Consider the following 22,257-nt stretch of genomic DNA (forward strand, 5'->3'; position numbering starts at 1 on the left):
CTCTCATGAATAAATAAGTGATGTCAGCATGCTCACAATAATTGCATCAGGGGCCTGACCTTATTTTTGCATTGTTAGTAAATGAGAGCTTAGCAGATCCCGGGTCTGTGCCCCCAAGCCACTTTCATAGCGCAAAGTCACCCAGTATGAAGCAAAACATGGGATGCAAGGTCAGAAATCTAACGCAGTGTTACAAAGATGTTTACTCGCCATGAAAAAAGCCTATTGGGAATAAAAGAAAAAGTTGCAAATCATAACATGAACATCCAATTCAATCTAACAGTGGAAGCCCAGCCAGACCAGCAGTGTTCCATCACATCCAGCAGATGGCACTGCAGTGAAAAAAACGGTCATGTTTTCATTTTTTGCCAGCACATTTTAAAATGATAAACCTTATCAAGAAGAATCGACAATCAAATAAACTTGTTAAAAAGACATTTTATTCATCTCATACATTCAAACTGAAAATGAAATTTACAATTCTAGCAATTAATTTTGTTTAAATATGATATTCAAAGAATTATTATAAATAACAGTAGCCTGCCAAATAGAATGCATCCATTCCACACAAAACAACTTGAACTCTTCCAAAAATAAAACAATACTTTTCAACCTGCATGAATAGCCCCTTTTCCACTACAGGAACATTTCTCGTTTACCTGGAAAATGACCAGAAATCAGCAAAATTACAAGGTTCAAAATGTTCCACCCAGAGCTCAAACTTTCCCTGAAAAGGGATGTGGTAGCATGGCGGGTTTTTCAGATGCCCGGGAACTTTGGAGGGATGGGCTTTGTGCTGAAGAACCCTGATTGGCGGAACACACTTGTAGTGTTTCTGTTCACAGATAGTGTTTGGGTGCAAACTTTCATTTTTCTTCCTCATATATTATCAGCCGGATTTGAATAAATTACCGTGAACTTTGAGGTGTGGTGGAAATGCAAAACACAGATGAAACACATGGATTTACGGTAATAGATCAATTTTACCTGGGTAAAAAACAACCTGGTAGAAAAGGGGCTTATGTAAATGATTCTGTACCTGTTTTGTTTTGCACAATCTAAAGTAGGACTACCTTTTTTCTACATGTTCTTTGAGAGTACCATATATTTAGTTTATACAGCTGCAGCACAAATTGATTACACCAGGATTCCCCCGTGGTACACGACTCATCATAAAAAAACAATTGTACACTGAAAAGTGTCGTCGAACAAGAAAACTCAAGCTGAACTTTGAGACAATTGCACAACCTTGCAGGTCATATTGCATTTGAAATATTGCAAGGTACATTTTTCTACTAAGGAATATTAAGGCACACAGAAAAAAAAAGTCATTGAATTACACCAGAAAAAAGCTATTATGAGGGGAAATCTATTGAATGAGAATAAGTTATCTGAAGTTATAATTTTAGAATAATGTAATTTTAGTAGAATAAAGGTGTACTTTATAACAAAAAATAACACTATTACAATAAAGTCGTATCCCTGGAAAATTATGTCATTTCCGTACGTTTGTAATTTTAGGATAAAATCTTAATTTACGAGACCAAAGTCATATTGTGATGTGAACAAACTCATGCTTTACAAGAACCAGGTCAAAGTATTACAATAAAGTTCATAGAAATATGAAATATTAAATAGGAGTATAAAGTTGTACATTATATGAAATCCTAACATTATGAGAATAAAATTGTAAATTGATGAAAATCACGGTGGTATTACTAGAAGAAAGTTGTAATTTTCTAAAATAGTCATCATTTATAGAAATAAATTAGTACATTTACGAGAATTAAGAATTAAGTCATACTTTACTAAAAGAGTTACAAGAATAAAGTCATATATTACGGAAATAGCCATAACCTTATAAAAATAAAATTCATAAATTTAAGAGAATAAGGTTGTACGTTACAAATATAGTTGTAATTTTATGGGAATAAATTTAAAAGATGGCGAGAATAAAGTTCCGATACTAACCGATGAATGTCGTAAGTTTACAAAAATAAATTTCTAATTTTAAAGAGAGCTAAGCCGGATTTACAAGAATAAAGTTGTGACACTACAACTTTACAGTCACAATGAGAACAATATCATTCTATTAGAAAAATGATTTTACTTATTTATCCAGTCTAAATTTTATGCATCCATCCATCCATTTTTTATGCCGCTAACATGCATGTTTCTGGCATGTGGGAGGAAACCGGAGTACCCGGAGAAAACCCACGCACGCACGGGAAGAACATGCAAACTCCACACAGAAATGCCCAAGCGGAGAATCCCGATCTCTTGACTGTGTAACCTACATGCTAACCACTCGGTCACTGTTGAATTTTATGCAAATAAGGTCCAAATTACTCTAGAACTGCTTTTTTGATATTACTAGAAAAAGTTGTGACATGACAAGAATCAAGTCATAACTTGAAGTGAGAATAAAGGCGTACTATATTTTCAAGACTGCGTACTAACATTTGTGTTTCATGCTGATAAATAACTACTGTATGTTGCTTTTTTTGCTTGAGTTTGTTCCATCATCAACTAGAAAAAATTACTTTAATATTTAAAGTTTTTTCTAAAACAAAATACAACGTTAGTTTCCTACAATTATGCCTTTTGAAGTAGATTCAACTTTGAAAATACTGATTTTTTTCCCTCAAGCTTTACTCACCGAGCATGACGACTTTCTTATAACTCACTTTCCGCAATTTTACAAGTTTTTCCTTTCAGTGTGGCAGTAATACACACGTGTCGTCCATCACACGTTTCAATTTAGACAAGCATTTTCAATGTCTGTGCAACAATCCCACAACCCAAATACAAGTACACACATTCTGAAATAAATACATTTTCTTCCTGACTTTGCAGTCATACAAAATTCAAGTGCATTTAACAAAGAAGAAAGACGTGCATCATGGATCGACAAGAAGCTAGAAAAAATAAGTTTCAAGTATGTTAAGAATCAAGAATTTTTTTTTATGGCGGATATGTATCATTCTGACCTAATGTTTATTAGCTAGGTTAAGCTGGTGGCTAAAAACTATAAGATATAAATAAATATTTTGGCTGTCCAATGAAAGCATGTATCCCCACACTGTGTTTTCTTATTGATTGATGTTGAAAATGCCGAGATATTAGCTTTTTGCTGGATTGCAACAATGTCTGAAAGAATCTTCTGGAAGAATCAGAGCCAATGATTTAGCGGCCTCACCACTTCCACGTAGAGGGCAATCATGTGGCCGCCATGACACCGTGCACACGGAAGCGGTAGATGCACGTATACTCCACATGACCCCAGTTACTGAGGACGCGCAGCTCCACAGCTCGATAGACCACATTACTGGGGTCCTGCAAGAGCAGAGAGGTCTTGTAAGGGACCGCATGTCTGAATGAGACATTTGGTGGCATCACTTTAAACTCACGGTCAGCTCAAAGGTCTGTGTGGGCTCGCCTTCCTTGTTGTACGTGAACGTTCCCAGCAGCGTTCCTTCTTCTGCCTCATCCTTCATCCCCTGGGTCACAAGTGTACATTGATCACATCAATTTCAACTTCATACAGTCCTGTACATTAAACACTGAAGTGCAGTACATGCGCTTTACCCAGAAAAATAACATGAGAAGTTGAGCTACATCCCGAGGGCATGAATAAGATACTGGCATGGAAACAGGAGAACATCTGGACAGACTGCATCCCGTTGAAAATCTTTCAAATCTTTTTTTTAATCCAAAATACCTGTATATAAAAAGTATAAAATATTTAAATTGATCAGAAATAAATACAGTATATTGGTTATTAAATAATCAGTCAATAGTGTCACTGTGTTTTTATATTATTATATTTCATAACTTTATAATTTCCATTCATCCATCTTCTATGCCGCTTACTCACTAGGGTCCTCACTAGGGTCACGGGTATGCTGGAGCCTATCCCAGCTGAATTCGGGTGAGAGGCGGGGTACACTCTGGACTGTTCACCAGCCAATTGCAGGGCACATATAGACAAACAACCATTCACACTCACATTCATACCTATGGACAATTTAGAGTCGCATGCATGCATGTTTTTGGAATGTGGGAGGAAACCGGTGTACCCGGAGAAAACCCACACACACACGGGGAGAACATGCAAACACAGAAATGTCCAACGGAGATTCAAACCCAGATCTTCCCGATCTCCTGACTGTGTGGCCAACATGCTAACCACTAGGCCACCGTGCGGCCCAATGATTTAATTTATTCATTAAAATTTAATTTAATAATTATTTTACATTTTAATTACTTAATATTGAAATTTGTACTGTATTTAATAATAATAATTGGAATCATTTTATTAAACTACATTTACAGCTGTTTTTTAAATGTAACTCATATGTTTTTTTGGCCACTGGTTGACTGACGGTAGGCCTGTCACGATAATTGATAAGTCAATTAATAATAATAATAATAAAAAAAAAAGGTTCATCATTTTGCCGGTCTCGATAAATTGACATGTCCATGTATGCGTGTTTCCTCGGCTCTTCCTCTTCTCTCTCTACCAAACAGGCTGGATGACAAGAGGGTTCACGCATCTGTCTGTGCGCAACAGAGAGAGCAAACCCTCCTCTCACATTCAGCCTGGAGGCGGGGATACTAGTGAGTGGATACCCAGAGTGCTCGCAGCAAGTTAGCCTCGTGAGCGAGCATACGCTAACATGAATAATTACTAATTTACGAGAAAGAAGGGTAATACGACCAACTTGTATGCACAATGGGAAAAACCTAAAAAAACACTCAAGGTGCAGTGGAGCCTTCACCCGACAGTCAATGCTGTATACTGAGGCGATTGGTCGGCAAAGAAAATACAAACAAAAGACTGCCAAATGGTGCACACTCATAGTGTTGTTCACTATATGTTAAGGCTTCCTGTTAAGGAATACCCAATGTTCATTATTTATTCAAGTGCAGTTTTGTTTACAGAGACTTGTATTTATTGTTGTTGGAGTGAGGGTCAAATTTTTTTTATTGTTTTTGGTTATGATTCTGAGTTTTGTTTAAGTGCAAATTTTGGTAAAAGAGACTGACAGTCCATTTTATTTTCATTGTGTTTTTTTGTTTGTTAACTTTATTATGTTTAAATTATTTTATTTAAAAGCTCTTGACATTCCAATTATAATGTTAAATACAATTGAGAAATTAAAGTTTATTGCTTTTGATACAATGTACTTGCATTATGCCCTTTAAATAATGACAAAATTGTCAATAATATTAATTATTGAGAATAATTTTTAGGACAATTATAGTCCAGCAAAGTTTGTTAACGAGACAAGCCTACATGGCGGCTGTGGTTTTCTGAGTAAGAGCAATGCAAATTATGACATGATCGGGTGTTTGCGGATTGTTTTAAAATGTCTTGCGTAAACAGGCTCAAAATGTGATTATTGCATTTTCAAAAAATGCCTCCCCATTTTTTGTTATTTGTTAAGACTTATGCAGACATTAATGAGCCACACTGCCATCTGGTTGTAGTGAGTGGTGCTAGTGTGTTAGCGCCTTTGAGCAACATTCGTTATTATTTGCCATAGAAATGAATATATTTCTGACCTCACCCATCAGAAGCTGTTAATTTTGCACTTTATCATATTTGGTATACTTTTATGCAGGCACAAAGTAAGCCCCCCACAAAATACAGTTCAGGGCTGCCTTATTGCTCACCACAAACTGTTTAGTCTCACTGTAGGAACTAAAAGTCAATTTATTTTTTAAACATAACTCAAGTTCACTTTGCGGGTTTATTTTTCTTATTTTCTCTCAAGCTACGCCACCTAGCGCCAGCGATCACTTACATAGACAGCAAAATCCTTGGGGGCGGAGTCAATGCGGCCATTGGGGGTGTTATAGTGCGGCACGTGGTCCAGTGTCACATGCGTTATCCTTATGGGGTGAGACAGGGCAATGACCAGAGTCCCCTGGACACCATGGAATGCCCAACATTTGCCTGGAAGCATCACCGGGTAGCCCTGAGGGAGTTAACAAGATTATTGGAGCAGGAGAGAAAATAGAGAAAAAAACAGAGGAGGGAAAGCAGAGCACCTGAATGACAGTGCGTGGGCTCTCGGTGGGATACCACAAGGGGAATCCAAACAAGGTGACGCATGCTGAGCGGGTACGATAAGTGTCAGAACAGCGGGTGCTGATCACGCTGGCACCTGCACATTACAACACAGACCATAAATACGGGAGCTCCATAAAAGGCAAAAGGCACATGAACGTTTATTACCTTGAGTCTCCAAGGCGAAGTCAGCCATCTTGTTAGCAATGGGCTGCAAGTCTGAGGTTCCCTTGTCCTGTGGTCTCATTGCATCCTGAGCCTGTGTGACAGCGACACACGTCATTCTGGGAATTTGGACCAAACAAACCACCTTTCCAAAATATCAAGTTGAATGACTTGGCTTTTTCTTTGTTTTTTTTGTGGTAAAGAACAAAAAACAACACACAAAACCGCCGTCATGGACAACACTGCAAGACTTCGGTGTATCGTCGGGTATCTCAGTTGAAAGATCATTATAGAATAATATCTATGTAAACTTTGCTTATTTCAAATGAAGCTGTCAGTCTAAACGAGGGGTGTTGAGAGAATCAAGTAGTTGTACTTGCATTGATTGCAGTGTCACCATACTTTGTCAATTCTTATAATCAAAGTTATGCTACCTTTAAAAAAATTAAGTGCCTTGTTTATTTCTACAGTTTTGTGACACTCTGTAGGCCTGTCACAATAATCCATAAATCTATTAATCAAACAATAAAAAAACCCGGAAGTCGATAATTTTGCTAGCCTAGATAAATTGACAAGTGCATGTATGCGTGTTAGGGTTGGGCATCAAGTCTCGAGCATCAAAGAAAACCGGAACTAACATTGTGACTCTCCTGGGATCATTAAGGGTTTTTATATCAATTCCTAAATTCGATGCTTACGTCACAAATAGCCGCGAACACCAAGAAGATGCCGGCACGCACTGATGAAGAAACGCGCCAGCTAATTCCAATTCCAATTCCAATTCCAATGTTAAATACTCTAGAGAAATTTTTGATACGATGTACTGTCATTATTGTGTCATATAATTATGAAAAAATGTTCTAAAAAATGTCAATAATATCGATTATCGACAATAATTTGTAGGACAGCAAAATTTGTTATCATGACAGGCCTAACAATGTATAATTTAAAGATACATATAAGATTAAACTTTACTTTATGCCTCATCATTAAAGAGTGTTTTACTGTTCACATCTTTTTACACTTGCCTGGTAATTAAGAATATGTAGGACAGGGACCGTTTTGGGATTTAAGGGTAAACGTCTCTTGAAAGGGCATGTTGTCAATCAAATTTATAGTAGTGTTTGAAGTTGATAGTAATAAACTAATGAAAGCATGCATTGGGTGCATCATCAACGTGACATCATCCCTCCACATGACATCTTCATCAGTATATTGAAGACTATTGAGTGTTTTAACTTTTTGCATTTTTATCTTTTTACACTTGTGTGACAGCATTTTTAAGGGGTTAAGAATGTGTGAGGAAACACAGCTCGCCACATTACAACATACCGTAATTTCCAGTGTCTAAGTCGCTACTTTTTTTTAAACCCTGCTTTGACCACGCTTGGAACGCGGCGACTTAGTGATGAGGCTAATTTATGGTCACATCTCGTATGCTTCAGAATAGCCATTTTGCACACACCCTCATCATGGAAAACACACAAAGAAATGCTAATGATAAAGCTTTCAAGTTAAAGGCCATCGATCTAGCAAATTTTTAGTCTGCCAGTGGATCCTAGCAACAAGGGGTAGTGTCAAAAAGTCTACTATCACCACTAGGTTTCAAAAGGCTGGAGTACTGCATAATGAAGAGGACAGCACAACTGAAGGGCTAATTTGCCTTGACACAAAAGTGACTCTGAGTGACAACAAAAGAGAGACGAGAACATAATGAAGTGTGTGACAAAGGAATTGTGAGGCTTTGAAATTCCGACAAGGAAGATAAAGACAGCGATGAATGACTTTTCTAGTAGGCAACTGTGTTACATGCACTGATTGGAATAATTTTCCAAAGCAAAAAAAGTCTTTCTGTGGAACATCCATCCATCTTCTATGTCGCTTCTCCTCATTAGGGTCGCGGGGGTATGCTGCAGCCTATCCCAGCTGATTTCGGCCGACAGTAGGGGTACAGCCAATTGCAGGGCACATACAGTATAGACAAACAACCATTCACACTCACATTCATACCTATGGACAATTTAGAGTCAACAATTAACCTAACATGCGGGAATGTGGGACGCATGGGGAGGACATGCAAAAATGCCCAATGGAGATTCAAACCCAGGTCTTCCCAATCTCCTGACTGTGACTGTGTAGCCAACATGCTAACCACTAGACCACCGTGCGGCCCTCCGTGGAACATCTGTGTACTAAATAGCCCACGTATCCCATGTTACGACATGGACACTTGCAGCTTATATTCAGGTGCATCCATCCATCTTCTTTTGCTTATCCAAGGTCGAGGTGTCACTTCTTATCCAAGTTAAGCTCAAGTGCTTGATTGTGTCAACGTTTTACCATTAGGCACGTTTAACTCTTTTTGCTCTTGGATGTTATTTTTTTAAGTGCTATATTATTTCCTATTCAAAATTGTTTTTAAATACAAGCAAATCAGTCAACCAGAATGTCATAACAGATTATGTTTGCTCAAAGAGCAGAAGTGCGCAAAATGCGATCCAGAGGGCCATTTTTGGCCCATAGCATGTTTTTTTAGTCATCAACGGCATATTCGAAAACAAAAATTCATTAATTATTAATGAGATATTATTACATATTACACTTGTTTTTAATGTACAAAATGTATCAAAGTGGCCACTTCATGCATATTTTTTCTGTGTGCAGCCCTCGTTTGAAAAAGTTTGGACACCCTGCTGTAGAGGCTCCATTGTAATTCTCTCATTTTACCTGGATGTGGTCAGTGAGCCACTTCTCCATGGCCTGCTGGAGCTCTGGCGTGAGATGTTTGTGGGCAGATGTGGTGGCGCTGATGTCAGGACAAGGCACCTGAGGAGGCAGCAGCTGGATAGACGACACCTCCTGTGACAACTAAAAGTAGCAGGATGTTGAGTTAAATCCACAAGAAGAAGCAACCATCACATTGTTAACGGGTAACAGCATTATTACCTCAGCATTTCGGGTCTCTAAATCTTGGATTCGGGTGCTGAGAGTGGAGAGGAACCTGTGGAAATCCTGCTCCTTGTCATCTATCCGCTTGCCCAGTGCAGCAACTTCCCGGTCCAAATGCTGCCCACTGTCAAACTTCACTGTCTTGAGCTCATCCCTCATACTCTGCATGTCCACCTCAAATTGCGCCTTGATCTGAAACAAATGCATAAAATTGGCACCTATGAAGATGTGCAATGTGCTCCACGTTTCATTCAGCTCCTCTCTTAAGCTTTTTACCTGGTAGAAGAGCTCCTGCTTCGACTGCAGCTTCTCCTGCAAGGACACAAATGTTCAGTCATACGCATCAATGCTAGAATGTCAACCTGTTTCTTACCAACAGGAGCTGCATCTTTGCTTCTACATCAGAAGGGACTGAGGCACAGGCAGGATCCTACATGGAGAAATGAGACCCAAAATCTGTTTGAATGGAATTGACCATAAGTGGTGATTTCATTAGGTACACATGCATAGTAAATTTAGATCATTGTTTCTAGTGTATTTTTAAGGCATTTTAACAATTTTAAAAATATACTATTTAGGGTTGCGCTGATCGATCGGCCACCCATCAGTATCAGACGTTTTCCGTGAAAAAGCACAGAATGGGCATATGCCGATACTTGCTTTATAACGCCGATCACATCCTCCCATCAGCTCCGCCCCCATTGCAGCATTCAGCCTATAGTGACCGTCTCCCGCCCACTTTCCCTTCACAAAACCAAAACATGGACTTACCTGTCGCTTTGAGAGTGATACAAGTTTTGCACCCTGCTAAACATGCCACAAAAAATGTCTCGGCAGGATGGTGCATTAAAAAACTTGAGTTTGATGTGGCATTTGGGGGCGGGCACTTGACAGGGTGTGGTGAGTTGTCGAGGCTTGCAATGTGATCATCGGTCGGGTGGTGGCTAATGTTGCGCCCGTGTGTGCATGGCAGTCAAAGGTCTAAGGCAGATAGCCCGAAAAGTGGTTGGATTTGTCGGATTGCCCGGGGGTCTTGCTGGAGCACCATCAAGCTGATCTTGTATCCAAATTCTCTTTCAAGGCGCCTGATCCTCTAAGTTGGCCATTTTCATTTTGTAAGTAAGTAGCTTTCACAAGAAAAAACATTGATGAGCCCTGATATAGCCAACAGTAAATAAAATAATTTACACTAAATCTATGTGATCGCCATCGGTATCGCCCAGTTTCACTCATAGATGATCGGTAATTTCTAAAAAATGGTATAAAAAATTTTGAAATATTTTAAAAATTAATGTTGAAATATATTTTTTTATTTCAACAAAAAGTTACTTGGCAAAAATGATCTTTTTGAATAAAGCGACATCAAATGTTCTGAAGTTATAGTTTTAACCAAATTCAAATTAATTTCAACAATTCACTTGTACTTGATGAGAGTATAAATATTTTAACTAGAGCTACATAAGAGTAGTATTAAAAACACTTCAATATGATGCATTATTAAAGACAAGCTCTTGTATTTGATTTAAATAAACTGCAGGCATACCTGCAGTTTATTGTGTTCAGTGCCCATTAAGCATTTGCAGTGTGTTGTGTACTTGTGGAAAAGCATATCTTAATACACAGACAATGTGCACAGTGAGCCATACCGTTGCTGAAGTGGGCAGCATGGTGTTTGATTGAGGAGGAAGAATGGGGGGTGGAACAGTTTGATGCATGGTAGTCTGTGACGGGAACTTTGTGATGAACATGAAAGAAGTGAGAGGGGGCAACAATGGAGGAAGGAACCACACACCTGAAGGAGAGCATGAGGAGAACACTCCTGTGTGAATCCAATTTGATTTTACTGTTTGTTGTTTTGACTCAGTGAAAACAAGATGATCTGATAAGGGGTATTTAAAAGAGTGATACTTACAGGCAAGAACAGCAACAAGGAGGATGAGAGCAATGCAAATTTTCTTTGTTTGGTTGCTGAGTAAGCATTTGCTGGCTGCAGGACAAAGACAGGTTGGATAAATGTAGTTTATATACGCAAAAAGCACAGATACGCATTCCCTTAAAATCATTTTGTATTTTATTACTTTACCTTAGTGTTTGGAATTATCTTCTAAGATTTAAGACACTTAGGTTACCAATAACGGCACTGCATGGACTAAAGTCTTGAGGCACACCACATAATTAATTACTCATGTGTTTAGCTAAACCCCTAAATTGCCTCTCAATCTTCTAGGCCGCGTTCACACTTGTCATGTTTGGCTCGGTTGAAAGGAACTTGCAAACTCTGTGCGTTTGCTCTGCTGGTACAGTTTGTTTGGTCAAGTGTGAACGCGATCATCCGAACCTTTGCTGTGAAGCAAACAAGTGGAATGACACTGCTTGAGAGATGGGTCTCTGTCCGCTTGTAAGTAAACTCCACTTACAAGAAACAGTGGTCACAGGCAGAACCATAAGAGTGAACACAGCCTTAATTGTTAATCTTACCAAGACAGTTTGGACAATTTTCCCAAACAAACATATGTACCTAAATCTGTCAGATGCATTATCCTTGTGGTCATCGCTGATAGTGATTCTGCAACAAAAACACAAAAACAAACAAAAATGCGTTACTCTACAGTTTAGACAATGCACAGCACACAGATACTGTACACATATTAACTAACATGCGCTCACCCTTAAAACCACAGAGGGCACTGTTGAATCGATGTCTGTATGCTACACCGACAGACCCACTGTTACTTCTGACTTTGCTGCTGTTGGTAGCAGTTGTGGTGGTGGTCCAAGTCCTGGTTGTGGTAGCTGGGGGTTTAAGGTTGGCGCCCTCAGAGGAGGAGTAGCCCGAGCTGTCTATGCAGCTCTTATTCTGGTCAGGTCGCAGATATAGTACCGCCTGGTTGGAGCCACGGAACCTCTCTGGATGCGGCAGTGGGGAGTGGGTGGGAGTCTGATGTGTGGGCGATGATGCAGAGGTCAGGGAGGTCCGAGTTGTGGGCCTGGGAGTGGTGTAGGACACAGTCCTCATTGTAAGGTCAGTCTGGGTGCTCAGAGAAGGTCTCCTGGCTTTGAGAAAAACATTTTAATAGGGGGTGAATATCAACATTTATATTTTTAACACCAGGAACTCTAAGGTCAAACATTTTCATAGAAAATAATGGAATTTGCATTGATCTGGTCCAAAGTCAAACTGTCGGAGCCACAAACTGAAAGGCCAGGTCACTTCATTTCTAGTTTTGTTGGCGGGACAAACAGCTAAAGTTGATTACATGATTTCAGAAAGACTACACGCAGATTACTTCCAGTGTACATTCCATCCTTATTGGTCGCTGCAGCTTGGACTGAAAAAGCCACACTAGCATGTCCGTCAATACACAGTTATTGCTATTTAAGGTTCTATGAAAATCCCATTTTGTTCTGCCATTGGTGGTATTGTTCTGTGGAGGCATCATAAAATGAAAAGAACAAAACAGCCAAAGAAAAAGCAAAACATATCATCTAAAGTACCTAAATGTATTAGCTAAATGCTACTGACGCATTCAAGGGACGAGTGCCGCATTCACCTGTGGCAACAGGCGACTCAAGGTTCGTGGCGCTAGCATTGCTGTTGGCTCGAGTGGAAGTGCGGGAGGCGGCCTTGCGGGTGCCCGCCTTTTTCTTGAAAACCCTAAAGGAAAACAAAAAAAATCACCAATAAAATAAAAAACATGAGGTAGAAGTACTGTTCAGGGTTTCCCATACATCGCGGCCCACCACTTTTACATGTGGCCCGCCACAGAAATATTTAAGGCTCTTATTTAAAAATAGATATTTGCTGTTATCTGATCACCCCAGCATTATAATGAGGTGAATGAACAACTGGTTGTCTACTCTCTCCAGTAGATGGCATTGTAACTATGCATACATGTCAGTAACAGATCTTCTATAAGGCACGCTTCCATTTGCTATTTGTCTTACTCATAGTGTCAACCAAAAAATCAACAGCACAACACTTTAATAGGTAAGTTTATATGCACGTTAACATTAAACTACCATTCTAAGAGCTCAAATGTGAATGTTTTTAATCACGCGTGCGCCTTGTAAGATGCAAAGAATTCCAAAAACTGTGAGCAAAGCATACTGGGTACTCTAGCGGCAGTCACAGATAGAGTCGAGTCCCAACGCAACAATATAGGGAGATATCACATGTACAATGACGTGTATGTTATCTTTAAAATCAGCACACTTACATGGAGGCCATGACACATTATGTTGTTTTTTTTTAAATTGCCCATGCATGTTATAAGGCACGCACATGCACGTCCACCACTGCACAAAATAAAAGCAACCCCCATAAGTCAGTAACTTCATGTTATGTGGTTAAATAAGGTTTAAAAGCACCCCTCCACCTCAAACTCACAGCGACAACCTGTGGCAAACACTGATGTAACTTAAGACTTTGTGATATCCGCATTTACTCACTTGACTGGGTTCTCTCGGTACGAAATGTTTGTCACACTACTCGAGTCAGATTCGTCATCTGAGTTGTAGTAACCGGTGGACACCAGGCGACAGCTCCTACGAGACATAACTAAGAGAGAGAGACAATGCAACAGTTAGGAAACGTACGACTACCACGGGGTCTGATAGAACCGTATTGACCTGAATATAAGAGAAGAGTATTTTTTCCCTAGGCAACAGTCTGACAAAGACACATCGTCTTTTATTCAGGGTCTAGGAATGTATACACGGTGCCAAATTAATTCTCCTCAAGCGAGTCAGAGCTTTTCTTCCTGTCACTGACATTGTTTTGATTGCCTTTTGCGCGTTAGTAGCAGAAAGTAATTTCCATGCAATTTGGAATGGCAAGTGACAAAACAAAAAATTTGGGACCGTTTTCTAATTTTCGTCATTCAGGTTTCACTTGAAATTAGGGCTGCAGCTAACAATTATTTTCTTAGTCGATTAATCTGAAGCTTGATGTTTTGATTAACTGTAATCGGTTGGGCTCTAGACGGACCAAATAAATACCGTAAATTCCAGGTATAAGCTGCACCGGTGAATAAGCCACACCCACTAAATTTAGAGAAAAAAACAGATTTGTACTTATATAAGCCACACCAGACTATAAGATGCACATGTCCACATCATAAAATGGCATAATGCGGCATGCACGAGTCCATGAGGACCAGGCAGCTCTTTATTTGACAGGAGCCAATCATGAGTTATGAAAAAAGTCACAATGAGCTTGTCAACCCATTGGAAATTGCAAGAGGTCATTACTGAATGTAACAGTGTTACTCACGGTGTCATTTTACAAAGAACACTAAACTCATCACATAGCAACTCGTCGTGAGTAAATAGGCTCCTGCCAAAGACCTAACGTTTCCGCACTGACTCACGAGCGGCACAGTATTTAAACAATTAATAGTAGTTCCGACGTAAAGGAGATGTCACAAGATTAGAACTTAGCCATAAATTAGCTGCACCACTGTATAAGCTGCAGGGTTCAAAGTTTAAGAAAAAAGTAGTGAGTAATACACTGGAAATTACAGTATGAACCAAACAAAACAGTTAGCAGTTTGGTTCGCAACATATCAGAAAAGCTACAGGTATGTTGTCTAGGGCTATATGCCCCTGGTAGGGTCTCCCAAGGCAAACATGTCCTAGGTGACAGGCCAGACAAAAAGTGATTCAGAAGAAGAGTTTGAGGCCCTTCTCAATTCCACTCACATACCTTCCATAAAGGAAGCAAAAATCTTGAGTACACAAACACGGACAGTTCTATCATCGAGGCTGAGGTATCTGGGATAGTCAAAACGCTCCCCTGTGGCAGAGTTCCGGGGGTGGACAAGTTTCGCTCTGTATTCTCAAGGCTCTGGATGTTGAGGGAATGTCTTGGCTGACACGACTCTTCAACATTGTGTGAAAGTTGGGAACAGTACCTCTGGACTGGCATGCCGGGGTGGTAGTCCCCCTTTTCAAGAAGGGCGACCGGAGGGTGCGTTCCAACTATAGAGGGATCACACTCCTCAGCCTCCCTGGGAAAGTCTATTGCAGGGTGCTGGAGAGAAGGGTACGAACGTTAGTCGAAAGTAGGCTACAGGAGGTGCATTGTGGTTTTCGTCCCAGTTGCGGAACACTGGACCAGCTCTACACCCTTGCAAGGGTACAGGAGGGTACATTGGAGTTTGCCCAACCATTCTGCATGTGCTTTGTGGACTTGGAAAAGGCATTAGACTGTGTACCTCGCGGTGTCTTGTGGGGCGTGCTTCGGGAGTACAGGATTAGTGGCGCACTAATATGTGCCATTCGGTCCTTGTACAACTGGAACAGGAGCCTGGTTCGCATTGCCAGCACTAAGTTGAGCTTGTTTCCAGTAAACGTTGGCCGCCACCAAGGCTGCCCTTTGTCACAGATTCTGTTCATAATTTTCATGGACAGAATTTCTAGGCGTCTAGGGCTGTGACCTACAGGGTTTACTGGGGTGGTGTGAAGCTGAGTGTGAAACTTCTGGGATGAGACTCAGCACCTCCAAATCCATGGTCCCCAGTCGGAAAAGGGTGGACACCCTCCGGGCTGGGAACGAGGTCCAGCCCCAGGTGAAGTATCTCGAGGTCTTGTTCACGAGTGAGGGAAGGTTGGATCAGAGGTCGACAGGCGGATTGGCGCAGTACCGGACCAGCGTGGTGAAGGGAGAGCTGAGCCAAAAGACAAACCTCTCGATTTACGGGCCGATCTACGTATGTTCCCACCCTCATCTATGGTCATGAGCTTTGGGTCGTGACCGAAAGAACAAGGTCGCGGATACAAGCGGCTGAAATGAGTTGCCTCTGTTGGGTGGCTGGACTCACCCTAAGTGATAGGGTGAGGAGCTTGGTCATCCGAGAGGAGCTCAGAGTAGAATTGCTGCTTTTGTCAAGTGAAGACGATTTATGCCTATTGTTTGTCTGTCTGATCACTGTTTTTACTTTTTTTTCAATTTTTTAAATGTTATTGTACCTCAGGAGGGACTAAAGATGGAAATTTGACACTGGCTATGAACTTGCATATTTACATGAAAATGTTGATCAATAAGCACTGTCTCTGTCTTTCCTAAATAAATTCTACAGATCTACAAAAAAACAGAAAATGTCTTGACAGATGCTTGGCTAATCTCAGACCACAATAATCCAGCTAATCTAAAGTAGTCTGCTAAGAAACACAAAGAAACCAAAGAGGGAAAAAATGGATAAGCCCAACAACACACAAAGGAACAAATATGCACCAGAGGGACCAAACACATACTACGGCATAACTCTGTAAATAGTAACATGAGACACACACCTTGACTGACCGAACATCTTTAATATGACATAAATGATGAGTCGAACGACCTGATTCCATGTGAGCAGCAACACTGTCCAGTTTGTTAAACCATATTAAACTGCAAAAACATATTACTGCCTCAAAGTGAAAAGTGCATTTTATTGTAAAAAGAAAAGCCAGCATATGATAGCTTTAATGAAACTGCATTCTTTGTAAAGGCCAGCGGGTCAACACTCGCTGCTGCAAATGAAGTCAGCCATCATCTAACATTATGAGAATTCTCAGAAGAGCACGACACCCGATAATGATCAGGTCTTTATGGAGAGGTAAACGGGCAAGGAAGTGACTGTAGGTGTCAGAAAAGAGCGACAGACGATGTGAGGAAAGGAAGTTGCGGTGGCCTGTGTGTGTGTGTATGCACCTAACAGCCAGCGACAGGAAGTCGATCAGAGTAAAGACTTCACACAATTCATGAATACATAGTCCTGTCATGTTAACAAATTTTGCTGGACGATAATTGTCCCACAAATTATTGCCGATAAACAATGTTACTGTCAACATGATCTTTTTCATTAATGTAATGATAATATACAGCATAGTAATGCGAGTACACCGCATCAAAAGCAACTTGAGTTTCTCAAGAGCAATTGCAACTGGAATCTCAAGAGATTTAAAATAAAATGAACATAATTAAACAAATAAAATACAGAAAAATCCCAATGAAAATGTAATTGATGGTCTTTTATCAAAAATTGCACTCAGTTAAAAATCACAATCAATCACAATATTTCTGATTAGGGCTGGGCAGTATGAACCAAAAGTCAAATCCCGATATATTTAGGTTGAATATCAATATACGATACACTGTACTGTATATCCCGATATTTTTCACTTTTTGAGTTTAGATAAAGTCACATATGTGTGCAAAGTTGGTTCATTAAAATGTAAAAAGAAAAATAGCCGCTAAAATAAAATAGTCCATTGTCTTTTTGAAATAAATATAAATAAATATCGGCTTTTTGTTGGTTTACTGCCTGATTTATCATGTACAACGGTACAATTAGCTCATTGTCTCCATAGGAAGCGATGGCGCACCATCATTGACATGAACTAGGTTTGTAGTTTTATGTTTAACTTTCTGTGACATCTAGAATGCTAGTTGGTCAGTTAAATGTGGCTTAAATGTAGCCACTCCTTGGCGTGGTGTTTTCCGCAGATGGTGGTTTATGACAGTGATGTGTTGGTTCCAAATAAATCGGCGCTAAGAGACGACTCTTTGAAATGAACGACAGGAGCCGGCTCGCGTCCTTGGGAGCCAATTGGGAGCAGATTCATTTTTTTCTTGTCTTTTTTCTGTTAAAGGCAAATGTCATTGGTCAAGATGTGTGGCGGTGTCTCTGTGTCCACACTGAGTACAGCAATGGGCGGGGTCAAACACACGCTGTGGCGCTCTTAGAGCAGATTCATGAGAAATTTGCATGAAGAGATATTTTGACCTAATTTGTCTATTAGGATGGGTTTTTGTTTTTGTATTTCATAATAGAATATTACATTATAATATACTTTAGTATATATTTTGTATATATTTAATTGAGGTTTAAATATATCAATTTAAATAATAAACATTTTATATGTATTTTTACATTAGTGATTAATTTTAACAACACACATAATTTGGTAATAAATTCATTTAAGACAACAAAAAAATCTGAGGAACCACCTGGGAGCCTAAAGAGACGGCTCTTTTTAGTGAGCCAAGCCAAAAGAACCGGCTCTCTAAAAAGAGCTGAAATTTCCATCACTACATGGTGAGAGGTATAGCTTAGCTTCTCCGGAGCACAGTGCTATCCGCTGTGAATCATAGGTTCTCTGTAGTTGCTGCCGAAGCCTGATGTTAGCCGCTGCTTGGCCAGGTGTGAGTCGCAGGCACTCTGAGGCCCAGTGCCACCTGCAGATGGCGCTTATGGCGAGGGGTAGCTGTTCCGGGGCTCGGTGTTAGCCTCTGCTTCCAAAGGCAGATGCTTGCGGGAGATGACGCCTGTAGCGAGGTGTAGCTTTTCTGGAGTTGCAGCGCAAATCCAGTCTATATCAATATGATCGATATGTTTGTTTTTGATATCGCGCTCAAGAGAAATATCGATATTTTAAAAATATTGATATATCGCCCAGCCCTATTTCTGATTTTGAATCAGTGGCACTTTCGTTGTTGTCTGGACAACAACAAAAAACAGAAATAACCCGGAAATACTCTGAAGTTCACAATGCAGACATTAGCTCATTTGCACACACTTCCTTGATTGACTTCTAGCAACATTGTGTGTGGAAGCTCCAGCATACCTCTGCGACCCTAGTGAGGATTAAGTGGCATAGAAAATGAATGAATGACTTCACCATGAATCCCAGTGACATTGATCACGGTGCTTCAAATTTGTTCAAATTGTGAGGCATAGCAGCAAAGTGAGGCACAGCATATCATGCACTATCTTGAGTAAAGAACTGGCTTTCCATTTCAGTGAGACATCAAAATACGAGCATCCGCATATGGGATGTATGTGACCTAAAGCCAGATAGGTTGACTTTTCCCTATTCTCTAGAAATTCAGTCAGTCATGTGTACCAGCATGGCGGTGCTAGGGATGCACCTATGCACATTTTTTCACTTCCGATTCAATTCCAATACCTGAAGTTGGTTATCTTTCCTTAGTACAATACAATACCAATACCAGAGATCTTTTTGCTTTACTATAAAACCACGCCTAAAGAACATCAGCGAACGTAGCTGTCGCCACACAAGGAATGCCATGCACACACACAAGTGCTCAGTCTGGTGTGTTCACGGCTTCACAGCCAGCCACACAACACAGAACATGCACATAACGTCCGGTTTGCAACATTAACATTAATGCTTTTTTATGAGGCTGTAATAAACTCATCTCTACAGGCTATATGACATTGTGGCAACCAAGACATTTTAGATGTGTAGATGCCTGATTTGTGTGACCGTGAACTTGGACAGTGCTTGTATGTGCGTGTGTGGGTGCGTGTGTGGTGTGCGTGAAGAGGACGGCAAATGCAGTGCATGTATGGGGACAGCTACGGTCGCTGATACTCTCTAGGCTACGTTTGCTGATGTTGTTATTGCTGACAACAGTACAGATGTGCTTCATCAATCAAAAATCTCTGCAGGTGGTATCCGAACGATCCGTGTATTACGCGAACCGGATAGCAAAACTGGATCATATAGGCCCCAACCCTAGATGCCGTGATTTCTCATCAGATTTGAGCAATATCATGTAATTAACGCATGCACACCAGAGCAAGCATGCCACTCTGTTATCACACAGTCACTGAGTCTGATGCTCTTTTATAAGTTCATTCTGACCTGAACACATCAACAGCAGTACAATTCCAACACCATATACTTTATGTATCTCCAATTCACAAACGTCTCTAGTCTGTCCATCCTGGGAATGACACGTCCTCATTCTCATTACAAGAACACAACCCCTCATTGCTCATAATAACACGGTTTAAAGTGTGGTTCAAATGTTCTGCTCCTATTAAAGAGACTATTGTTAGACAAATGGATTTTTAGACTTGTGTGGTATCTTTTAGCTTGATCGATTCAGTTCATGTGGAGCTGTTGATATCTTTGTTAATTAAATACAGTAAAATGGGCATATTTCAGACATAGTTGGTAATGGTGATTAACCATGATTAATTAATTTGAAAACTGATTACTCTGATTACAATTTTTAATCATTTGACAGCCCTACTGTAAACACATACACTGCATCACATTTCCAAGATGTTTTTTTTGCTAGGTGCACTACAAGTCCCTCAAATACTCTTCTGTACTTTTAACTGTCACCAAGCTTACCACTTCTCTCCTAAGGAGTGTACCACCACCCATTTATAAACAATATTTCGCATAGTAATTAGAAAAAAAAACATTTCATTTTGTGTTTGCTGTTTAACCACTGTTTTGCTGAGCAGAAACTGCATGAATGTAATGAAGGTCTGTAGGAAAGAATGTAAAAACATGAATGGGTCCGCATGGTAGGATCAAACCAGAAGCGGATGGCAAACGTTTTAATGCTGTGGCTAACTTTAGGAGAGTGCCAGTGAAATGAGTCATATGGAGCAAATGAATCATTGACTTTATACAAAAAAATTATTCTGTTTATATGAATGTAGACCATATGATTGTTAATGTATTATCATAGTATTGTATAGCACAGTTATTATGTACTATATCAGTATTATGTGGTTGAAAGAGGAATATTAAATACAGGAAATATAAAAGCCAAAATTGAACACCTTTTAAGGAATTTTTCTGTGAAGAAAAACAGCGCCTCTTTTAAAATAACGTTACTAAAGCGATGACGTCACTTGAGAGGCTTTGTAAACGATAAGATAACGTAAACAGTTATCAATGTACGACATTAACATGACGTCATACGTTCGAACTACAGAGTCTACAACATTCATAACATATCTCTATCTTCATCTGACAAATTGTTCATGACTTTGGATAATAGTAGCGCGTTATCCAGCTAGCTAACACAACAGCAAATAAACGGCGACAACCATAAAAAATCGAGAGAAGAACGGGTAAATGAGCCTTTTGACAATTTAACTGACTTGATTTAATAAACAAAATGAGAAGCAAGCGACTATCAGTAACTTACCTCAATAGGCGACGCGGACTGTCTGAAGTTGTGGATGAGACTTCAAATTTTGACAGCAACCAGGTAAGTTAATACAAGGTAGAAGACACAACAACTATTTCCGGTACTAGATTCCAAAATACATTTTTTAGCCGCAGCAGCGCTTCTCGAATATATTATGTCAAACCATACATTGCTTATTTAAGACCCACCTTCTCGCTAAGTGATGTTTTACAACGTCATCGTTTTATACAATCGTACCGCGTAGTTAAACATGTTCGACGCCATAGATGTAAGAAACAGTTTCCGGTCTTTGACAGCCATGATGGAAACTTGACGACAACGTCCGTGTGACAATAACAACACAGAGGGCGCCTCCCAGTGGTGATTCATTATTATAGCTAACGAGGCAGCTGTAGTTAAAGCTTACTGACACATGTGGGCGCCATCTGCCCGTGATTAGCCATACTCTTGGGCAACATTATTTGGAAAAATAAATAATATACAACATTCAAAGTCCTTCGTAAAACACAAATATTAATACATGAGTGCATAAAATTAATAATTGTGCATGTGTCTATATGTATAATAATGTGTCAAATCATTTGTTAATATTTTGTATACATAATTGTTCCTAAGTGTTAATATGAATATAACTGTAAAAAATAATTATTTTATTTATTACTAATATCGTTATTTTATACTGTATTAAATAATTTATTAGAAATGTATAAAATAATATTATTAAGGGTGGTGTCATTAATCATTTACGATCTAAAACAAATATTTGTTAAATTAGTGGGTTATTTTCAATATAAATTAACATTTTTTTTGGCTCTAAACAATTTAATATAATAAAAAATATCCATTATTTGTTAAGTTAGTAACATATCATTTTTATAGTAATACATAAATGTTTTTGTGACTGCATAATCGGAATGTGCCCAAATGTCCAGACATTGAGCAAAATATCCTGGAATGATAATTGGAAAAAAAAAAAGAATAAAAGAATAACGCACCAAAACACTAACAGAGTCAGATCCATCCCAAATATTCTTTTTGAGGGAACCTCCCAAAATAAACTTCAAGTTTGCTTATCGTTGGGGAGACAAACATCACGCAG

The 22,257-nt window shown here is 39.5% G+C and overlaps 1 protein-coding gene across 2 annotated transcripts; it reads right to left on the reverse strand.

Moving 5' to 3' along the window:
* Nucleotides 1-409: 409 nt before the first annotated feature.
* Nucleotides 410-21,413, reverse strand: sun2 (Sad1 and UNC84 domain containing 2). Of its 2 annotated transcripts, XM_054780212.1 has the most exons (17): nucleotides 21,156-21,184; nucleotides 15,103-15,221; nucleotides 13,640-13,748; nucleotides 12,742-12,845; nucleotides 11,858-12,244; nucleotides 11,709-11,756; nucleotides 11,103-11,177; nucleotides 10,837-10,982; nucleotides 9,564-9,620; nucleotides 9,467-9,502; nucleotides 9,188-9,382; nucleotides 8,969-9,109; nucleotides 6,245-6,335; nucleotides 6,058-6,173; nucleotides 5,811-5,984; nucleotides 3,411-3,500; nucleotides 410-3,336 (listed from the first exon to the last, which is right to left on the reverse strand). In XM_054780212.1, the coding sequence occupies exons 3-17, from the start codon at nucleotides 13,744-13,746 to the stop codon at nucleotides 3,220-3,222; spliced, it is 1,884 nt and encodes a 627-aa protein (XP_054636187.1). In that variant the 5' UTR covers nucleotides 13,747-13,748; nucleotides 15,103-15,221; nucleotides 21,156-21,184; the 3' UTR covers nucleotides 410-3,219. The 2 variants fall into 2 exon arrangements, with proteins under 2 accessions (XP_054636187.1, XP_054636186.1); XM_054780211.1 differs by lacking the exon at nucleotides 15,103-15,221 and having other exon boundaries at nucleotides 21,156-21,413.
* Nucleotides 21,414-22,257: the final 844 nt, after the last annotated feature.

This window comes from Dunckerocampus dactyliophorus, chromosome 6, assembly GCF_027744805.1.
Source record: "Dunckerocampus dactyliophorus isolate RoL2022-P2 chromosome 6, RoL_Ddac_1.1, whole genome shotgun sequence".
NCBI lineage: Eukaryota > Metazoa > Chordata > Actinopteri > Syngnathiformes > Syngnathidae > Dunckerocampus > Dunckerocampus dactyliophorus.

What these genes read in the sequence shown, in the direction of transcription:
- sun2 (XM_054780211.1), bottom strand. Translation starts at nt 13,746, where the DNA reads ATGTCTCGTAGGAGCTGTCGCCTGGTGTCCACCGGTTACTACAACTCA. An exon ending in CAAAGATGCAGCTCCTGTTG is followed by an intron (nt 9,503 to 9,563) that starts GTAAGAAACAGG and finishes GTGTCCTTGCAG; the next exon opens with GAGAAGCTGCAGTCGAAGCA. An exon ending in CTTCGCCTTGGAGACTCAAG is followed by an intron (nt 6,174 to 6,244) that starts GTAATAAACGTT and finishes TGTAATGTGCAG; the next exon opens with GTGCCAGCGTGATCAGCACC.